A 16297-nucleotide genomic window follows, 5' to 3' on the forward strand; every position below is an offset into this window, starting at 1 on the left:
TATGGAAACGCACTGCGCATGCGCCAACCAATCACAACACCGGCGTGTGACAGAGGCACGGCGCATAAGGTGTTCTGGGATATGTAGTCTGAATTCATGCGCTGTCCCCCAAAACATCAAGTTTGGCTTGTCTTTCAACACAGAGAAAGCGAGAAACATGAAGATACACATATGGCTACAAAACACTTCGTATTGCGGTAAGAAACTCGTCGTGTTTTTTTTTTTCTTTGACGGCATGATGCACAATTTAAGTAATCTTTTGATTGACCTACGCACATTCGTCATTCAGGTCTTAAATTCAAGAAGTGAAATCCAAGGACGTTGTGCTGAAGATTACAATCACAGATGTTAAACTCTTAATAATCTGCGTGTAATGTGGTTGACTATCCGTAGGACGTGTTGACAGTGAGTCATACTTTCTAAAGCATTTCCATTTCAGGATTTTGCCAGGTTTATATCAATTGAGACTGAATGTTTGGTCCATTAGTGGACTAAACAGAACACTGTCCAGATTTGAATGGATGCACTGAATTGTATTTTCCAAAAAAAAATGCTAAAGCATTGAGGGTTATTGTTTAAGCTTCAAAACTATTTCAATTTCTACATTGCTGTGTTTACTCTTCTGGTTAAGTTACTAGACGGAAAACAAAACTACATTTCCCATAAGCCTCTTGTGCGCCGTCCATGCGCCGCAGTCAATCAGCTGTTCAGGCAACTGCTACTCGACCTCGCCGTAGAAAGGTAGCTGGTTTGTCATTATCCATAGCCAGACGAGGCACACAGAAATAGATTTTATTTACAGAATCCAAAAAAGGTGAACGACAAGGTAAAGTCTGCTTGGTGTAGTTTTACAAGCGCAATAATAATAATAATGATAATAATAATAATAATAAAGCATGCATGAATTTGTAGCATATGTTTGTGGCTTGCTGTCGGTGCAGGGGACGATTAGTAAAACAGGATGCATGACTCTTTCCCCTTCCGATTGCCTCCACAGTATATACTTGTCTCAAAACATATGGAGAGGTAGAAGCTTTGACGCATTGGTCATGCACTTCTTTTTTTTTTTTTTTTTTTAAGCACAGAAAGTGTGTGCGCGTGCGTGTGTGTGTGAGTGAGAGAGAGAGAGAGAGAGAGAGTGTGAGTGTGTGTGTGTGTGTGTGTGTGTGTGTGTGCGCTATAGCCTATACTTTGCCCACCTGCCAGCTGTATTGATCACTGTGTTGACCTTGAATGGGCGGTTCTTATGCAGCAGCGTGAAGACGAGGATTAACTGCGACTACCTCGTAGATACTTATATTACATGGAAAGGAAATCATTTCTTGAAGTTAAAAACCAACCATTGTTGTTTAATATTTAATATCCACCGTGTCCTGAGAGAGAGAGAGAGAGAGAGAGAGAGAAAAAGGTGCAGTTTGCGTCTCTTGGTCTGGATCTAAAATTGTCGCATAGCGCACTTGGCCTACTTGAAGATCTTTTTACAGTCGTATTTTAATCTACACATTAATATCGCATAATAATCGATAGGGTACTTTCTATTTTGGCTGAGCCTAGTGCTTCAGGTTATTTTGGTCAGCCATCTGCTGCAGCAGTATCATATGAGACAAATTTAAACCCTTCATTATTTTCTCTCAGGGAAAACAAAACTGTACATATCCTTCTTACTGAGGTATTACCAACAAAACTTAAACATTTTGTTCATTTAGTAGCTATCTTTTACTTAGAGAGGTACGTACTTTATATACCTTTAATTCTAAAAGGTTACGTCAATCATATACAGGACACTTTAGCCATTTACCCATGTCCATATTACATATTAAGGGTACATAAAGCTGTATATTTGATTAATATTAAAGCAACATATACACTATATAACACAAGACTGTGTTGACCAGTGGCATGTCTGTCTGAAGCTATTGTGCCAAACGAGCATACAGGGTAACTCAGCTGCAGCTATCTGCATTAAAATAAACCACAATTGTTATCTCTTGCTTGCTTTTAAAAACAAAAAACAAAAAAATACAAAATAAACCTTAAGGAATATGTTGAGCACAATCCACAAAGACATGACGCAGTGGCTGATAAAATGCATAGAGTATAGAGGTGAACATGTGGAGCATATAAATGTGAAATTAAACCTAGTTTTATTCTCATTGGGTCCTGTCTGTAAAGGCACACTGTAGAATGACTAGTCATTTTGTGGGCGTTTTAAGTTATATAACCAGATTTGTCTGCAACAATCCAGGTAAATGCTTACTATTTCAAATGATTTATTGAGCTCATGTGTGAATATGTGCTTCCTATACAGCCATTTTAAGAGTAACCGTGCTTGAATCTTGCCATGGTATACCTAGTTATACTATAGATTCTATGCCATAAGCTATGTAGGTTACCAAAATCCAGACTACCATAACCTATAAAATCCCATTTATTGAGAGAATATGCAGTGTATATACATTTTAAGCCGGTATCTGATACAGGAGCACAATGTTGCGCGTCTCCTTTAACCTTGCTGAAGGACGCTGCTATATTTATTGACGTATGCAAATTACTAAGAGGGGCGGAGTCACGGGCAAAAAAACAGGAACAAGAATCACTTTCACATTGCAGTCTGGAGTTCCGGTGAGAGGAAAAAAGAGACGTGGCGAAAAAAATCGGTGAATATCGGTGCATTCAAAGCCCTTTTCTCCTTTATTCACATTTGGACCAGTACCTGTGTGTGTGCGAGTGTGTTGAGACGTGTTAAGGAATATACAGTTTGCGCAGTAACGCCGCCAGTTTGTGCTAAATGGGTGATTACGGGTTCGCCTTACAGTCGGCTCTCCTCAGCAGTAGCGGCAGCTATAACAGTCTCCCTCTCGCGTCGTTTTCATCGCCCAAGCACCGTAGCAGTCCGACGAATGTGGTGTACGATATCCTCAATAATAACTCGTCTCTGTTTCTCCCCCTTGCAGCTCAGCAAGCCATGCAGGATGATTTACTGATGGACAAACACAAAGCTCAGCCTCACCAGCAGCAGCAGCAAGACCCAGCGAGCGTCGAGACTCCTTCTACGCCGACTCCCTCACCGTCCGAGCCGGCGATCTCCGAGGACAGCAGCCCGTCGAGCGGGAGCAGCCAAGCGCCTTCGGTCCAGTGCAGCAAAGACAAAGTAGCCATGGAGTCGCCGATCCTGCCGGGTCTGAGCTTCCCGGAGGCCGGTGGCAACTCCTTGTCTCCGTCGTTCGCCAGCACTTGGTCATCGGGAACGGCGAACGCGGTGGACGATAGTTTTTTCCAAGGAATCCCCTCGGTGAACGGCACTATGCTTTTTCAGAACTTCCCGCACCACGTCAACCCAGTGTTCGGAGGCGGATTTTCGCCGCAGATCGGCTTGGCACAGTCACAGCAGCAGCAAGTACAGCAGCAAGTACAGCAGCAGCCGCAACAGAGGAGATCCCCGGTCAGTCCCAACCAGGCTGCTTTTCCTCAGCGGAACGCATACAGCCACCAGGCCGTGGTGAACAGCAAGGTCTCGCCGTCCTCGTCCACCTCGTCGTCGGCGTGGAGCGCTCAGCAGAGCGCCGTGTGGAGCTCCGGTTCGAACCCATGGAGCGGGCTGCCTGCCGGACGGGACCCGCGAAGAGCCGTCGGGGTGGGTGTAGGAGTCGGCCTGCCTTCGGCTCTTAACCCCATCTCCCCGATGAAGAAGCCCTATCCGACTAATGTCATCGCCCCGCCGAAGTTCCCCAGAGCCGCCCCGCTTACCCCAAAACCCTGGCTGGAGGACAACGCCTTCAGGACGGACAACGGCAACAATATGTTACCTTTTCAGGTGAGGGGTTTCATCAGTGCTTTTATCGTTTGCTCTGTCCACACATTCTCTCTGTTTTTAACATATGTCAGCTTGTATTGCTTACTTGATGTCTGATTGCTTTGTTAGACAGGTAAATGTCAAACGTTATTGTTTACAATACAGAATGATTTGGCATTCAGGTGTAGTTTATCATAAACTGACACAGTTTATTCTTGGCGTTGGGTTCACAAACAGGTTTGATTTCATGGCGATGTTTCAGGGATCGCGACACATATGAAGGGTGATTCTTTATTAGCTTATACGTGTAATATGTGATCATTCCTATCGTGCTGATAAGGAAATGATAGTTACATAGCATGACCTTCAGAGCGATGTCTAAAACTACGGCATGGCTAACGACTGGCTAACCTTTACGCGAAGGTCAAATAACACATTCCGGCCTATCTCTCTATCTCTCTCTCTCCCACTTTCCTTCTCTCTTTCACGCATATCATTAGCATTCGCCATTGCGTCTCCGTGAAGGCCTGACGCTTTCATGACATGGACCTGACATCTAGCCAGCGCCAGTTCTTCCACATATTTGCACCTTTTTCATCATGAATTTGAATGCACGTCATCCGGGCAAATCATTTTTACAAATACCGTCCTCTCTCCTCCCTTTAACCCCGTGACACCCTTTATAACTTGCTCTATATTGATTTTTAACGCCTTATTGATCATTTAAGGGGAATAAAAATAACAGGCTGAGTGTAAATGGTTAATTTCCATCGTGCTGTTCTGCCAGCTCACTCAGGGGCGTTTAAAGGTACCAGTCCGCGAATTCGATTGGTGGATTATAAAGAGGGCGGTGCACACAGACCCCGCCCCTTGGTCATGTCAGAGCTGTTTGTCACTGCTGTCATGAATGGAAACACTGGGCCTCACTGATCTGCCTGGCCCTGTTATTCTCGAATAAAGTTAAATATAGATAAATCCATTTCTTGTTTAAAAAACGTTTAGGAACAACTTTTTACCTTGTGGATGTTTTTTTTTAATAAAGATGATGAGCACTTTGGTGGTTATAATGTGTACTGGAGAGTTTACTGTAAACTGGACAGCTCAAAACATGTTTCCAGAGTTTCTTCTTTTCCATGATTGTATGTCTATGCACTCTTATTTTGTTTCAGACCCCCATGTAAGCCTCCCTATAATGTGTTAGTGCTGTATTGTGTACTTCTCCCTTATATGGATTAGCCCCGGAGTAGCTGCACTTTTACACCAGTGGAAAAGGTCAGCACTGCGGCAGAGAGAAAACTGATGAGTCATGTAGGTGGTTATCCACCAAGCGACAGGTTCTGCCTTGTGTCTCCAGTGACGACTTGTGCCTTCTTCACCAGTAGTGCAGGGTTTGGTTGTTTTGCACAGAAACTGAAGGGCAGAACAGGTTTAGTTTGAAGACAGTTATGCTTAGAAAGCGAGAATATTTACGTAGCACTTCTCTGGAAAAGGTAAAGATAAACCACGTCTTTTCTTGTCTCATCATGCTGTGAGATCGACTTTTGTGCACCGTGAGAAGACAGCCTGTGTTGGATGGAAATGTAGCACTTATACTAGGACACAGCTGTTAGCAAGATTTCTATCTTGGCGCATCGGGCAACGCCTGGGTGTGTGACGGTCTTCAAACAAAACAAAATGCAGGAATGCCTTTTATTTTCACTGACCATTAACGTCAACCACAAAACCTTTATCATCCTATTATTGAATTTTCCTAACGATTATTCACATTGAATTACTCCTGCGTTCAGAAATGATTATCTCCTCTTGGGTGGTTGATTCTGATTTGGGTCAGAATTCTCAGCAAGGTTGTAAAATGGTCTATTCATTTAAAATATATATATATTTATTTTCTGGGGATTCATGAAGTGTTACACATGAGCTCAGATAAAAACAGCATGGTGTATGGGAAAAAAAACTTACATCCATATATGGACATAAATCTTTCTAGATATGGGTATTTTTAATCATAGGGAGGTGTTCTTAGCTCAATTTAGAAGACTAATGGAAAATGACTTTAATAGGAGCAGTGAAATCATACCATGCTTTCGTAGTGCATTAGACCTGGTTAGTAACACTCCCTCTTTCCCTGAAGGTGCTAGCTTAGCAGAATGGGTATTTTTTCACTAGAATAATTGTTATTAGTGGACGTCACCTTTTCTCTATTTGAAACAGAGGTAATAGTAAACTATTTAGAGCACTAGACATTACAAAGTAGACATGGTAACACAAGGTCAAAAGGAATGGTGTGATGAAATTAGGGGGGGGGGGGGGGAGGCAGAAAGTGCGGGAAGGACAGTCAGAGAGCAGTTACACAAACCAGCTACTGGGCCAGATCCTCCAACTGACAACCAACAAGCAATATGGACGTCACTTCTGTGGAACTGTGTCCTCCACCAATTCCGCGAACTAGCACATGAAATGGAATTTGCCGATAAAAGCAGTCGCATAATACTACAACTTGCTACCTTATTTGAGCCTATGAAGAAACCTGTAAACAGGAAGTGTTTTTATCTTGCACATTAATTACTGTTTACTGTCAGCAAAGTGTCTTTGTCTGCTTACTTGGTAGATTAATTATCATCGACTTAAGGAATATTATCAGACTTCTCCTTCCTTGCATTGTAATCAGTATTCTAGGTTAAGGCAGCATTTCACTGTTTTGTGGTGTATCACATAGCCAGTTACTGCTTATCAAAAGATAATCACAGTTACCAGTTACACTTTACAACGTGTTTTCATTTTTCTTTGAATTGTGTTGCTAGCTCTAATAATGCGAAGCAGTGAAGTAAGGAATAAAACATGATGATCTGTGCTGTTACGGGAAAATAATCAGTGAATATGATAAGAGAATATTTTCTTATTCAGGCTAGGTTATATGGATTGTACGGCATACAAGTTGTTGCTGTAGACACAGGCATAAAGCCTCGCAGGCGATATTCCTGTCAGGTCTAACGGTTTCAGATTTGAGAAAATCAACAGCCCTGTGGTAGAAGAGAGCAGTATTCCATGACCGAATTTACAAAACAGTGTGAAATTGTTGGAAATACTGTCATTTCAGCATCAGCTGAGACCCCAGTCACACACTCACCTCTCCGTACTCTGGAATTTTGCATTCGGGTGCTTGTCTGATCTTCTACAGTCAAACCAGGTAGAATGGCTATGTAAATGCGCTGGAACTCCCAGCGGTGTGTCTCTGTTTTGAGATGCAAATTCTCAAGGGGTGTGAATACTTTGTTATTAAAAGACATGTGAATTTAAGCTACCTTTCATGTTTTTGCACCCCACCAGTGCCTAAAATTATCACTAAGCTGTCAGTTTGACGTGGGTCATGTATCATCTTAGTGCTTACGTAAGTGTTAGGATAACTCGAAAGCCTTTTTAAAATTGGCCTGGAAATATTTAAGGAAATGCTCGTCATTGCAGGCCAAGGGAACATGATCAGTTAATGATCAGGGTTTCCTGACACGGTGGCTGTCTGCAGCATGTGCTGGCAGGATGTGTGTGTACGGGTGTGTGTGCGCGTTCTAGCCCTTGACTGAAGTGAGAAGCTCAGCGTTTTGAACGCTGATGATTAGTACAAAGTGGGCAGATTCCTATCTGGGCTCAGAGAGGGGAAATAACACTTTTTGAATGGCTCTGTCAGTTACATGACAATAGCTGTGGTGGTGAGCAAACTAGGTTGCTGGGCAGGGGAGGCTACAGCCAGCTCTTTTTCTCTGTCTATCTCTCTCTCACACACACACACACACATACGCTTATCACACTTGCCCTACAATTTCAGATTTGGATCTTCTTCTCTGCAGGATAAGATTTAGCTAATGGGTTCGATGACAATTACAAATGAACTGATCCAACACAGAGTATCAATATTAGGCATGGCCATATGAGGCAAAATTAAAATTCGAAGACATTATTTGAATAATAGTCAAATATTTAAACTGCCATCGACATGTGCATGAAAAATGACATGCGCAACTAAAAAATATGAAATTTTCATCAGCTGTAGTTTGTGGGACTTTGCAGTATTCAGTTCAGTTTATTTTGTATAGCGCCTTTTGCAATGAACATTTGTCTCAAAGCAGCTTTACAAAAGAAGAGAAACGGAGAAAGGGGAGGGGGAAAAAATGAAAATAAAAAATAACTAGAAATAAAAATAAATTATTAAATTAAATTATTAAACTATTTTATCCTTAATTTATTTTATCCCTAATGAGCAAACCTGTGGCGACGGTGGCAAGGAAAAACTCCCTGGGATGATATGAGGAAGAAACCTTGAGAGGAACCAGGCTCAGTATGACAAACTTTTTATTCATGTCATTACATTTCAGATTTAACACATTTAAACTTTTAACTTTCCTCATACATAGCGTACTATTACACACTCCGTTTCACTGCATATAGATGATGAATGACAAAATCGCTTCACACTGGCCAAGTCACCATTTTCGTGTATATGTATATATTTATGCACACACACACACATCAGAGAGAGAGAGCGAGAGAGAGCACAAGTGGATTTGGATTATATGACTAGCTATCAAACCCAAATATGACTCTGATTGCTCTTTACCTTTCAATGCACACCTTCCCAAACTAATACCGTGTGAGCTGAGGCAAGACAAAGGAAAAACCCTAGTGTGCCCTACTGCAGCTGAAACTGAAAAATACTGCACAGTGACATTTCAGTTACGAAAGAGTCACGATACACAGCCGGCGGTCTTCGTATTAATCTTTGTCTTAAATTTTCCAAAGAAAAATAGAAACACAGCACTGTGTTAAAGTTTTCAATTCGTTTTGAAGTATAATTATTTTAATGACTGATAATTAATAATATATTTTGTTTATCAATCTCTAGAAAACTTCCCAAACCTTATTTCTTATTTCACGCTAACATGAAATGCTAATATTGAATTGCAGGTAGCTTGTTAGAGGAGCCTCATGCCCTGAGGGAAAACTGCCCTGAACAGATCTGTCAGGCAGTTTGTTCTTGTTCCTCCATTTCCATGGATTTCTGCTCAAGACGAAAAAGAAAAAGAAAAATTTCCATAACGTTTGTGTCTGGTTTTTTTTTTTTTTTTTTTTTGTCACCAAACTGGAGCTACATTGCTAATGTTGCTAAGATCCTGCAACAAAGAAAGCTAGTTTAGCACTGTGCAAATTGTTTGACAAACCTACCTCCAACTAACCCTAACCCTAGCTTATGTGCTAATTTCAGACACAATTATTTATTATAAAATGGCCTCAAAAGAACAGCTACAAACGGTAGCACCCATCTTAATGCCAGGATTTCTTTCTCGGCCTGTAGTTTGCTATCAATTTGTGTTAGCATCAGACGCAAGAAAGAACTATTCATTAAAATAGACTCAGATGAGAAATAGAGTTTGTTTATATGTATGTGTATATTTGTTTCGTGTATTTTCTTAAATACAAAATGGACTTAATGTGCAGTTTTATGAATCATTTACAAATATCGCTGGGTCAGAACGTTAGCCAATTTTGAAGGTGAAGGTTTAGACAGAAGATTTTTAAATGTCACTTACTTTTTAACAACTTCTTATACAATTAGGTCCAGTCCAAGATAAACAAAACATGTCTTGGCTGATTTTTTTTGTCTGTGGTTTTACCCATATATTTTGATATGATTTGGGTTAGGTGTCTCATCTTTGGCATCGATACTGGGATGTTTATCTGCTCAGACATGTCATGACCAAGCACCAGTGTCACATATTTCCTTGAAGGCATACATGGTTTTGTGAGTTTAAGGCTTATATGTCAGCACTGTTTCTAGTTGTGACAGATGAGTGCTTGTTCTTGGTCTCTTGCCCCCAGAGACAATTGATTTACGTTGCTCTTTACTCACTTCCATTCATGTTCCCTCTTGTAAATGCATATGGTTCCTTCAGATCTGCTCTTCTTGTGTGCTTCAACATTTAGTCTTGTTCGTTATTTCCAATTTTCTTTCGTTCTTTCTTTCTGTCTTTCTGTCTTTCTGTCTTTCTGTCTTTCTGTCTGTCTTTCTGTCTTTCTTTCTGTCTTTCTTTCTGTCTTTCTTTCTTTCTTTCTGTCTTTCTTTCTTTCTTTAAGACGATGTGATTGACAACAGCAAATCTTTTAAATTCGAGTAATACTGACCTGTTGTTCTTACTCTGTGACGTCTAACCATCTCCCTTTTCTTTCTTTCAGGACCGGAATCGGCCCTTTGATCCATTTAGCTTGCAAACTTTGGAGAATTCCTTAATGGATATGATAAGGACTGACCACGACAAAGGTAAACACCACCCTGTCGGGGGCCCACCAATGACTATCGCTGATATTGTATGGAGGAATCATTTTGCAGGTTAGGAATATTCACACACCCATGCTTCTTTTGCTTCTTTTTAAAGCTTCAGGTAGATCATCTCAGATTGACATGGTTTTGTTTCGCATTATGTCATATGACTTGATTTGGTAAATGAACCATCACCTTCCCTGCAAAATCAGCTTTATGTGGAAATGTTCATATATGTTCAGCTTGTGTGCGTGTCCATCGTATCACAATTGGTTGGCGTAATTTTGTTCATTTAATCCGGTTTAAATGCCTCCTTTTGTTTTCGCAAAGCACAAAATCTCTTGACTGTTCATCGATATGAGCTGATTATCGGTCTTGTGACTTACGATGTGACAAACGCAGATGGAGGAAATAAAGTCTGTATGCATCAATAGTGCCAGAGTTCATGGATTGATGCATTTGTGTCTTTTTCCCTTAGGCTCAGACTGAGAGACCAGGAATTCAGATACTGTGTGAAGTTTTTATCTCTTTGGATGTTCTTTTATAGGAAATAATCAATGAAAGAGTGGTACGAGTCGGCGCAAGATGACGCAGAGTTACTGTTGTACTGAATATGAACACAGAGGTTATCCGGCATAGGCACAAAGCAGCTGGCTGAACTAATATTCAGTATAACATAATGTTGAGTGGAATCGCTCTATACAAATTTTTATTAAAAAAAAAAGAAAAGAAAAGAAATTATTATTAAGTTGTTTAGTTTTGCTCCGCTAGCGGAAATAGAGCCTGAAGAAGCCACACCAATTTATTGCCTGTCTATAAACAGCTTTTTTGTTTTGTTAAAGGTGCTTCTGCTTCCTCCTTCCTTTTCATGTTTAAGGCTAGTTATGTTGAAAACATGGTTCACTTGCTATGTCTGCTGACGGTGATGACACTACTGTATAAACCGTTTCAAACTAGGAAGTCAAAATGTACACTTCGAGCACAAACGAGCGGAGTGATCCACTCAGCCAAACGGCCCACTGCGGCTACACTAAATATAACCTGTGAGGTTCTACTAAATATAAGCACTCCTGGAATGACGCTCGACCAGTCACATTAGTGGACTTGTATAATTGAGTTGAGGTGTATAACTTCCATTAATAGCACGTTGTGAATTGTTTTATTCCTTTTATACCACAGTAATTTGCCATCAGTTAAGTTTTTTTTGTATCCCTTAATGAAAGAATGATGCTTTTTATCCGTTTATAGTTACATTTCATCAAATTAGTTGCCACCACCTCCTTCCCCTTTTCTCTCTATTGAAGAATAAGACACAAAATACTGAAAGTACAAAGTCTTCTGTCCTAAAAATTCTCCCGTGGCGGAACATTTGATGACTGTAATAAATACTCCTTCCGTAAATGTTAAACAAATGTCAATGATTATACATTTTTCTTTAAATAACAGCACTTCTTTCTGTTTATTAGGCCATGTGATCGACATATTCACACATGGTAGCCTAGCACTTGAATAACACCAGATACTCGTGTCAGAGCTGGGTTTTTTTTTTTTTTTTTGTGTAAAAATGAATCAACACCAGCACTGTGGTATAAACACTGCTGATATTACACAGTGCCAGCATTCGGAGCATCCAGAATAACTCGGAAGTATGATTTGAAGTGCGGCTTTGAATTAGCACTTGGTGAGAGAGAAGATTTATTTATTTTTTTTTAGTCTGCTTTTCATGCAAATAAAAGACAAAACTGTTGAGTGTGAAGCCAAAATCTTGAGCAAGCTGCTTTCACACGTTTCGAAGAGCACTGTGCGAAACAACATGGGCATTCATGAGCCTCATGATGTTCTTATTGCCGCTCTCTTGGCTCACTGAGCGCTCTTGATGAAGTAGATTTTAAGCAGAATGTTTGTCAAGAAAATGTTTGTCCTCAAAAATGTGCTTTTCAGCTGCAAGTCACGTCACCCCTGCTGGGTTTTGACCTTGCTGACGTTGCTGTGTGCGGACATACACAGAGTTAACATGCTATAAGTTCCTAGACTAGTATATCAAATAAACTTAGAACTTACATAGAGTGGGGTCCAAGAGACTGATAGCACATTGAAAATCTGGGATGCTTTTATTCATTTAAAAATCGGATATACACAAATATTAAAAACGTAAAAGTTCAGTATTCTGAATATTTAATATCCAAGAGTCTGTACTTATCTCTAGCTTCATATTTAAATGTTGGCAAATTTGCGATAGTGACCACGTTAAGTGCTTTGTGCAACAGGTCAGATTTTCCCTAAGCTTTATCTGTTCTATTAAAGCATGTGCTCAGATGACAAAGTGATGGATTCGATCTAAAATGGATTAAAGTGAAACCTTGACTTACGATTTTTTGCTTTAAGATACGAGCCGAGATCTGAGTTACGAGCAAGCGAGCTTACGCCACCCGCCACTTGGTAGCCCAACGAGCGGTCAGTTCACGTGGTTATCTCTCCAGGTCGTGCGTTGGCGCTGTGTAACGACACTTCCTCAATCATTTTCCAAACATTTTGAAAGGGAGGAAGAAACAAACCTCCTTGGACAGGTTTTTATTGAAACGCCCTGCAAGTGAAAGCGAGGAAAGTGTGGCAAAAGGCAAAAGTCAGTGAAGATGATTAAGTGAAGTGAAAAAAAAAAATAAAAAAGTAGCAATTAGGTTTAGCGATAAAGTGTAGCATAGTGTGTAAGTTAAATTTAGCAATTAATTGTAGCATTAAGTGTGTAGCGAGTAAGCGATATAGCACAAAATGAAAAACGCCAATTTCCTCCACCTCCGCTAACATCTTCGTCTGATCTTCAACGTAAATACACTTAATAAAACCAGTTTATTTCTTTACATTCTCTTTTATTATGTATTATTATTGTTTTATACATTATTTGTTATTTATAAAGTACATTTTTCTTATTTAAAAAACACGTAACAAAAAAAATTGGTGTGGTTTTTGGGGGGCTGGAACGGATTAATAGCATTTCAATTCATTTTAATGGAGAAATTTGATTTGATATACGAGCAAATTGAGTTACGAGCTCGGTCACAGAACGAATTAAACTTGTAAGTCAAGGTCTTACTGTATTAGGTTTTGCACAAACTGGTGTAATTGCCAGCTGGAGTACACACTGTCATTGAAGCAAAAAGGAAACATACCAAATACTAAGAAAGTCGAGCATTTCGTGGGAATCTTTCACAGATTCTGTTTTTCACTTAAGTTGTTGTCAGTGATCTAATTTGTTATGAAAATTGTTGTAAATGAAACGACATTAGAAAATTAAATTAAATGTAAAAGTGCTCTCAGACGTTCGGACCCCTAGTGCACATGCTGTCTGGGGTATTTTACTTCCATGGTTTAGATCTTCTTGTCCTTTTATAGGGAGGAATCACTACAAATAAATACAAAGTTATTCTGACTCATGACTTAATCCTGCGATGGAGCATTTCTGCTGGCTGCATAGTCACTAGCTCTCAACCCAGTTGAACACCAGCAGAGATTTTGGAAGGACATGTTAGACAAAACGGTCCATCACCTTTAAAACACCAGTTGAGGGTATGGCAATTGGAAGAGAGTGGCGTTTGTTCTCTATTGCAGTTCCAGAAATGTGTAAACACTATGCCAAGGTGCATTGAAGCTGTTCTGGTGGTTTGTGGTAGCCCGTCTCCTTACCTCATGTTGGTTTTTCCACAGAGGCAGTTGGTACACTATGAGCTTTTGTTTCTGTTTCATGGAGCTGTTTTTCCAGTCCTTCTAATGTGTTTGTGGCTAGTTTTACTGTTTGGCATAGGAGGAGGGAAATTGACTGATTAGGAAGGACCTGGAATTATTCTAAAGCTGGAGGTACCATAAGCATATAAGTGGTATTTTATTGGCTTCTGAGCTTCAGTAGAAGGGCAGCTGTAGCTTTTAATATTGAGTTTACATAGCTTACGAGCTATTCACTGTTTCTAATTCAACTAATTTCTTTCCATTGGTTCAAATGATGTGAGTTGCTAGAAATTGTGTCAGTGATAAATTGTAACACTGCTAGTGCAATCAAGACAGTTTTATTGCTTTGAGAGAGCCCTAGCGATCTAAGATTTAAGATCAATTTCACCTCCACCAGTACATGAATATGATATTTTACTGTAGTCTGCATTTTCATATGGACTACTATATTTTACTTTGTATTTATTATATTTTATTATGTTGTTTTATTCTGTTGCTGATTGCATAATATACTGTGGGGTGAGTAACTTAGAAAAACCATTGCACTACATTACATCACGCATGTGTAATATGTACTGTGTATGACAAATAAAAAAAGTGCCTTGAGCATATTTGTCCAATTACCAAAATGTGACTAGACAACCATGTATAACACCATAAAAGTCGTCTAATTTATTGGGCTCGTGCTGATACCGCCTTATACCTCTGGAAATTCTAATTCAACATACATAACCATATAACATACATAACCATACACAGTACGACATGCTTTTTCGACGGTCTGCATCAAGAATTTGATTCAAAATAAAATTGTTAATTTTCACAGCTACACTATCTATCTGTCTATCTGTCTGTCTTTTAAACGATCGACTGATGGATACATATAGATATACACAGAGGTAGCTGTGGTGAAGAACCCAATAAAATTAAAGTGGCGCAATTGTGACAAGCTTCTTGGTTTTATTTCTCATGTGTGTAAACCATCAGGGTGTTTCCCTGAGAACATGAGAGGACCTTTAATGTTTACTGTCCATAGATTTCTCTTTCTTTATTCTTATCACTCTTTCACTGCACTGGATGGTCCCACATGGACACCTAAAACATCTCAAAAACAGGTTATTCCCAACACTCAGCTTTTCCTCAGTGGATAATCTCACCAGGATACTGTATACATGTACCTTTAAAGCTGCTGCTGTAATCATAAATCCTGTCCTGTGCTTTATCCAGGTCACAATATACCCATACGGAACGTCTTTTCAACACACTTAGTATTGTACGAAGTTTGTCTGCATGTGATTTATACTATACCGTGATTTATAATCCTGCTATCAAGTATCAGCCAGAAAAAGAAGAATTTCTTTTCAGGTCTGGTTCCTCTAATAGTTTCGTCCTCATGTTTTCTCAGGGACTTTTTCCTTGCCACAGTCGCCTCTGGCTTTCTCATTAGGGACCTTCATCAGGGTTTCGGTAAAGCTGCTTTGGGGCACTGTCTATTGTTAAAAGTACTATACAATTCAATTGGACATGAAATTGTACTCCTTTCTTAGTGGTTGACATGTTTGTAAAAAAAAAAAATACCCACCTAATGTTTACAGAGTTTTTTTGTAAATTCCCTGCAGGGGAAACTCCTTGGACTTCCCATTACCACCAACTCATCACTTTAGCAAGTGTTATTAATAGTGTTCGTCTCTTGTTGGTCATTATCGAACAGGTCATATTGGCAAAGCCTACCTCTCTTTCTAGTGCATAATTAAGAGTTATTTTTCCACTATAATGAAATGTTCCTTTTGTCTGTGGCGGTGCACTGGTTTGTGTCTGACAGACGTAATACAGAGGAATAATAAACTTTTTTGTTGACCGAGGTGGTTTTCACACTGGGCATGTTGGCTGTGGTCTGAATCCGAGTGTTTGTTCCCAATGCCACTGGTTTCAGACTCGAACCCTTGTGTTTTCGCATTCATCTTTTGTCATATATATACCTGTTTTCCCAACGTTTCCCATCATCATGGTAGATGTGTTGTGGAAACTAATGTCATCTGCTGAAACACATGCCCAGGTTACTTTAATTCCTGAACAAGTGCAGACTCGAGTGTTCACACTCACTCACAGGAATCCCAGCACAGTTCCAGTGCAACCAAACTCGGACCACATCCTGCATGTCGTCTTGGGTTCTGTACCACAGTGTGCTTCCCAGTCCACATGACAACTTTCACATTACCAATTTTTCTTGTGACCCGTGCTCTGTTTCACACTACACTTAACAGCCTTGAGCTGTACAGCAGGGCTCTGGAATTGGCTAACATTCAAAAGCTATAACTGGAGAGATGAATGCTCCACTCTAGAGTAGAACCCGGTGTAAAATTGGGTAGCCGAGATGCGCTGTGCCTTCAGTGGCACTTCTGGCGTACAACAGGTTTTAATCTGTATATCCTAGGTACCTGATTTATGTCTACGGTTAATATCTGACCACCCACTCT

The 16297-nt window shown here is 40.0% G+C and overlaps 1 protein-coding gene across 9 annotated transcripts in view; it reads left to right on the forward strand.

The window, feature by feature from the left end:
• The first annotated feature begins 78 nt into the window (after nucleotides 1–78).
• Nucleotides 79–16297, forward strand: part of cpeb3 (cytoplasmic polyadenylation element binding protein 3) — a 50720-nt gene continuing 34501 nt past the window's right edge. For 2 of the 9 annotated variants that reach the window (XM_058380947.1, XM_058380955.1), the window contains exons 1-3: nucleotides 80–197; nucleotides 2955–3814; nucleotides 10016–10169. In XM_058380947.1, coding sequence (XP_058236930.1) covers nucleotides 158–197; nucleotides 2955–3814; nucleotides 10016–10169 — 1054 coding nt within the window. In that variant the 5' untranslated portion in view covers nucleotides 80–157. The other 7 variants (XM_058380962.1, XM_058380977.1, XM_058380992.1 and 4 more) reach the window with 7 other exon arrangements.

Source organism: Hemibagrus wyckioides, linkage group LG03 (assembly GCF_019097595.1).
Source record: "Hemibagrus wyckioides isolate EC202008001 linkage group LG03, SWU_Hwy_1.0, whole genome shotgun sequence".
In the NCBI taxonomy this organism is placed as follows: domain Eukaryota; kingdom Metazoa; phylum Chordata; class Actinopteri; order Siluriformes; family Bagridae; genus Hemibagrus; species Hemibagrus wyckioides.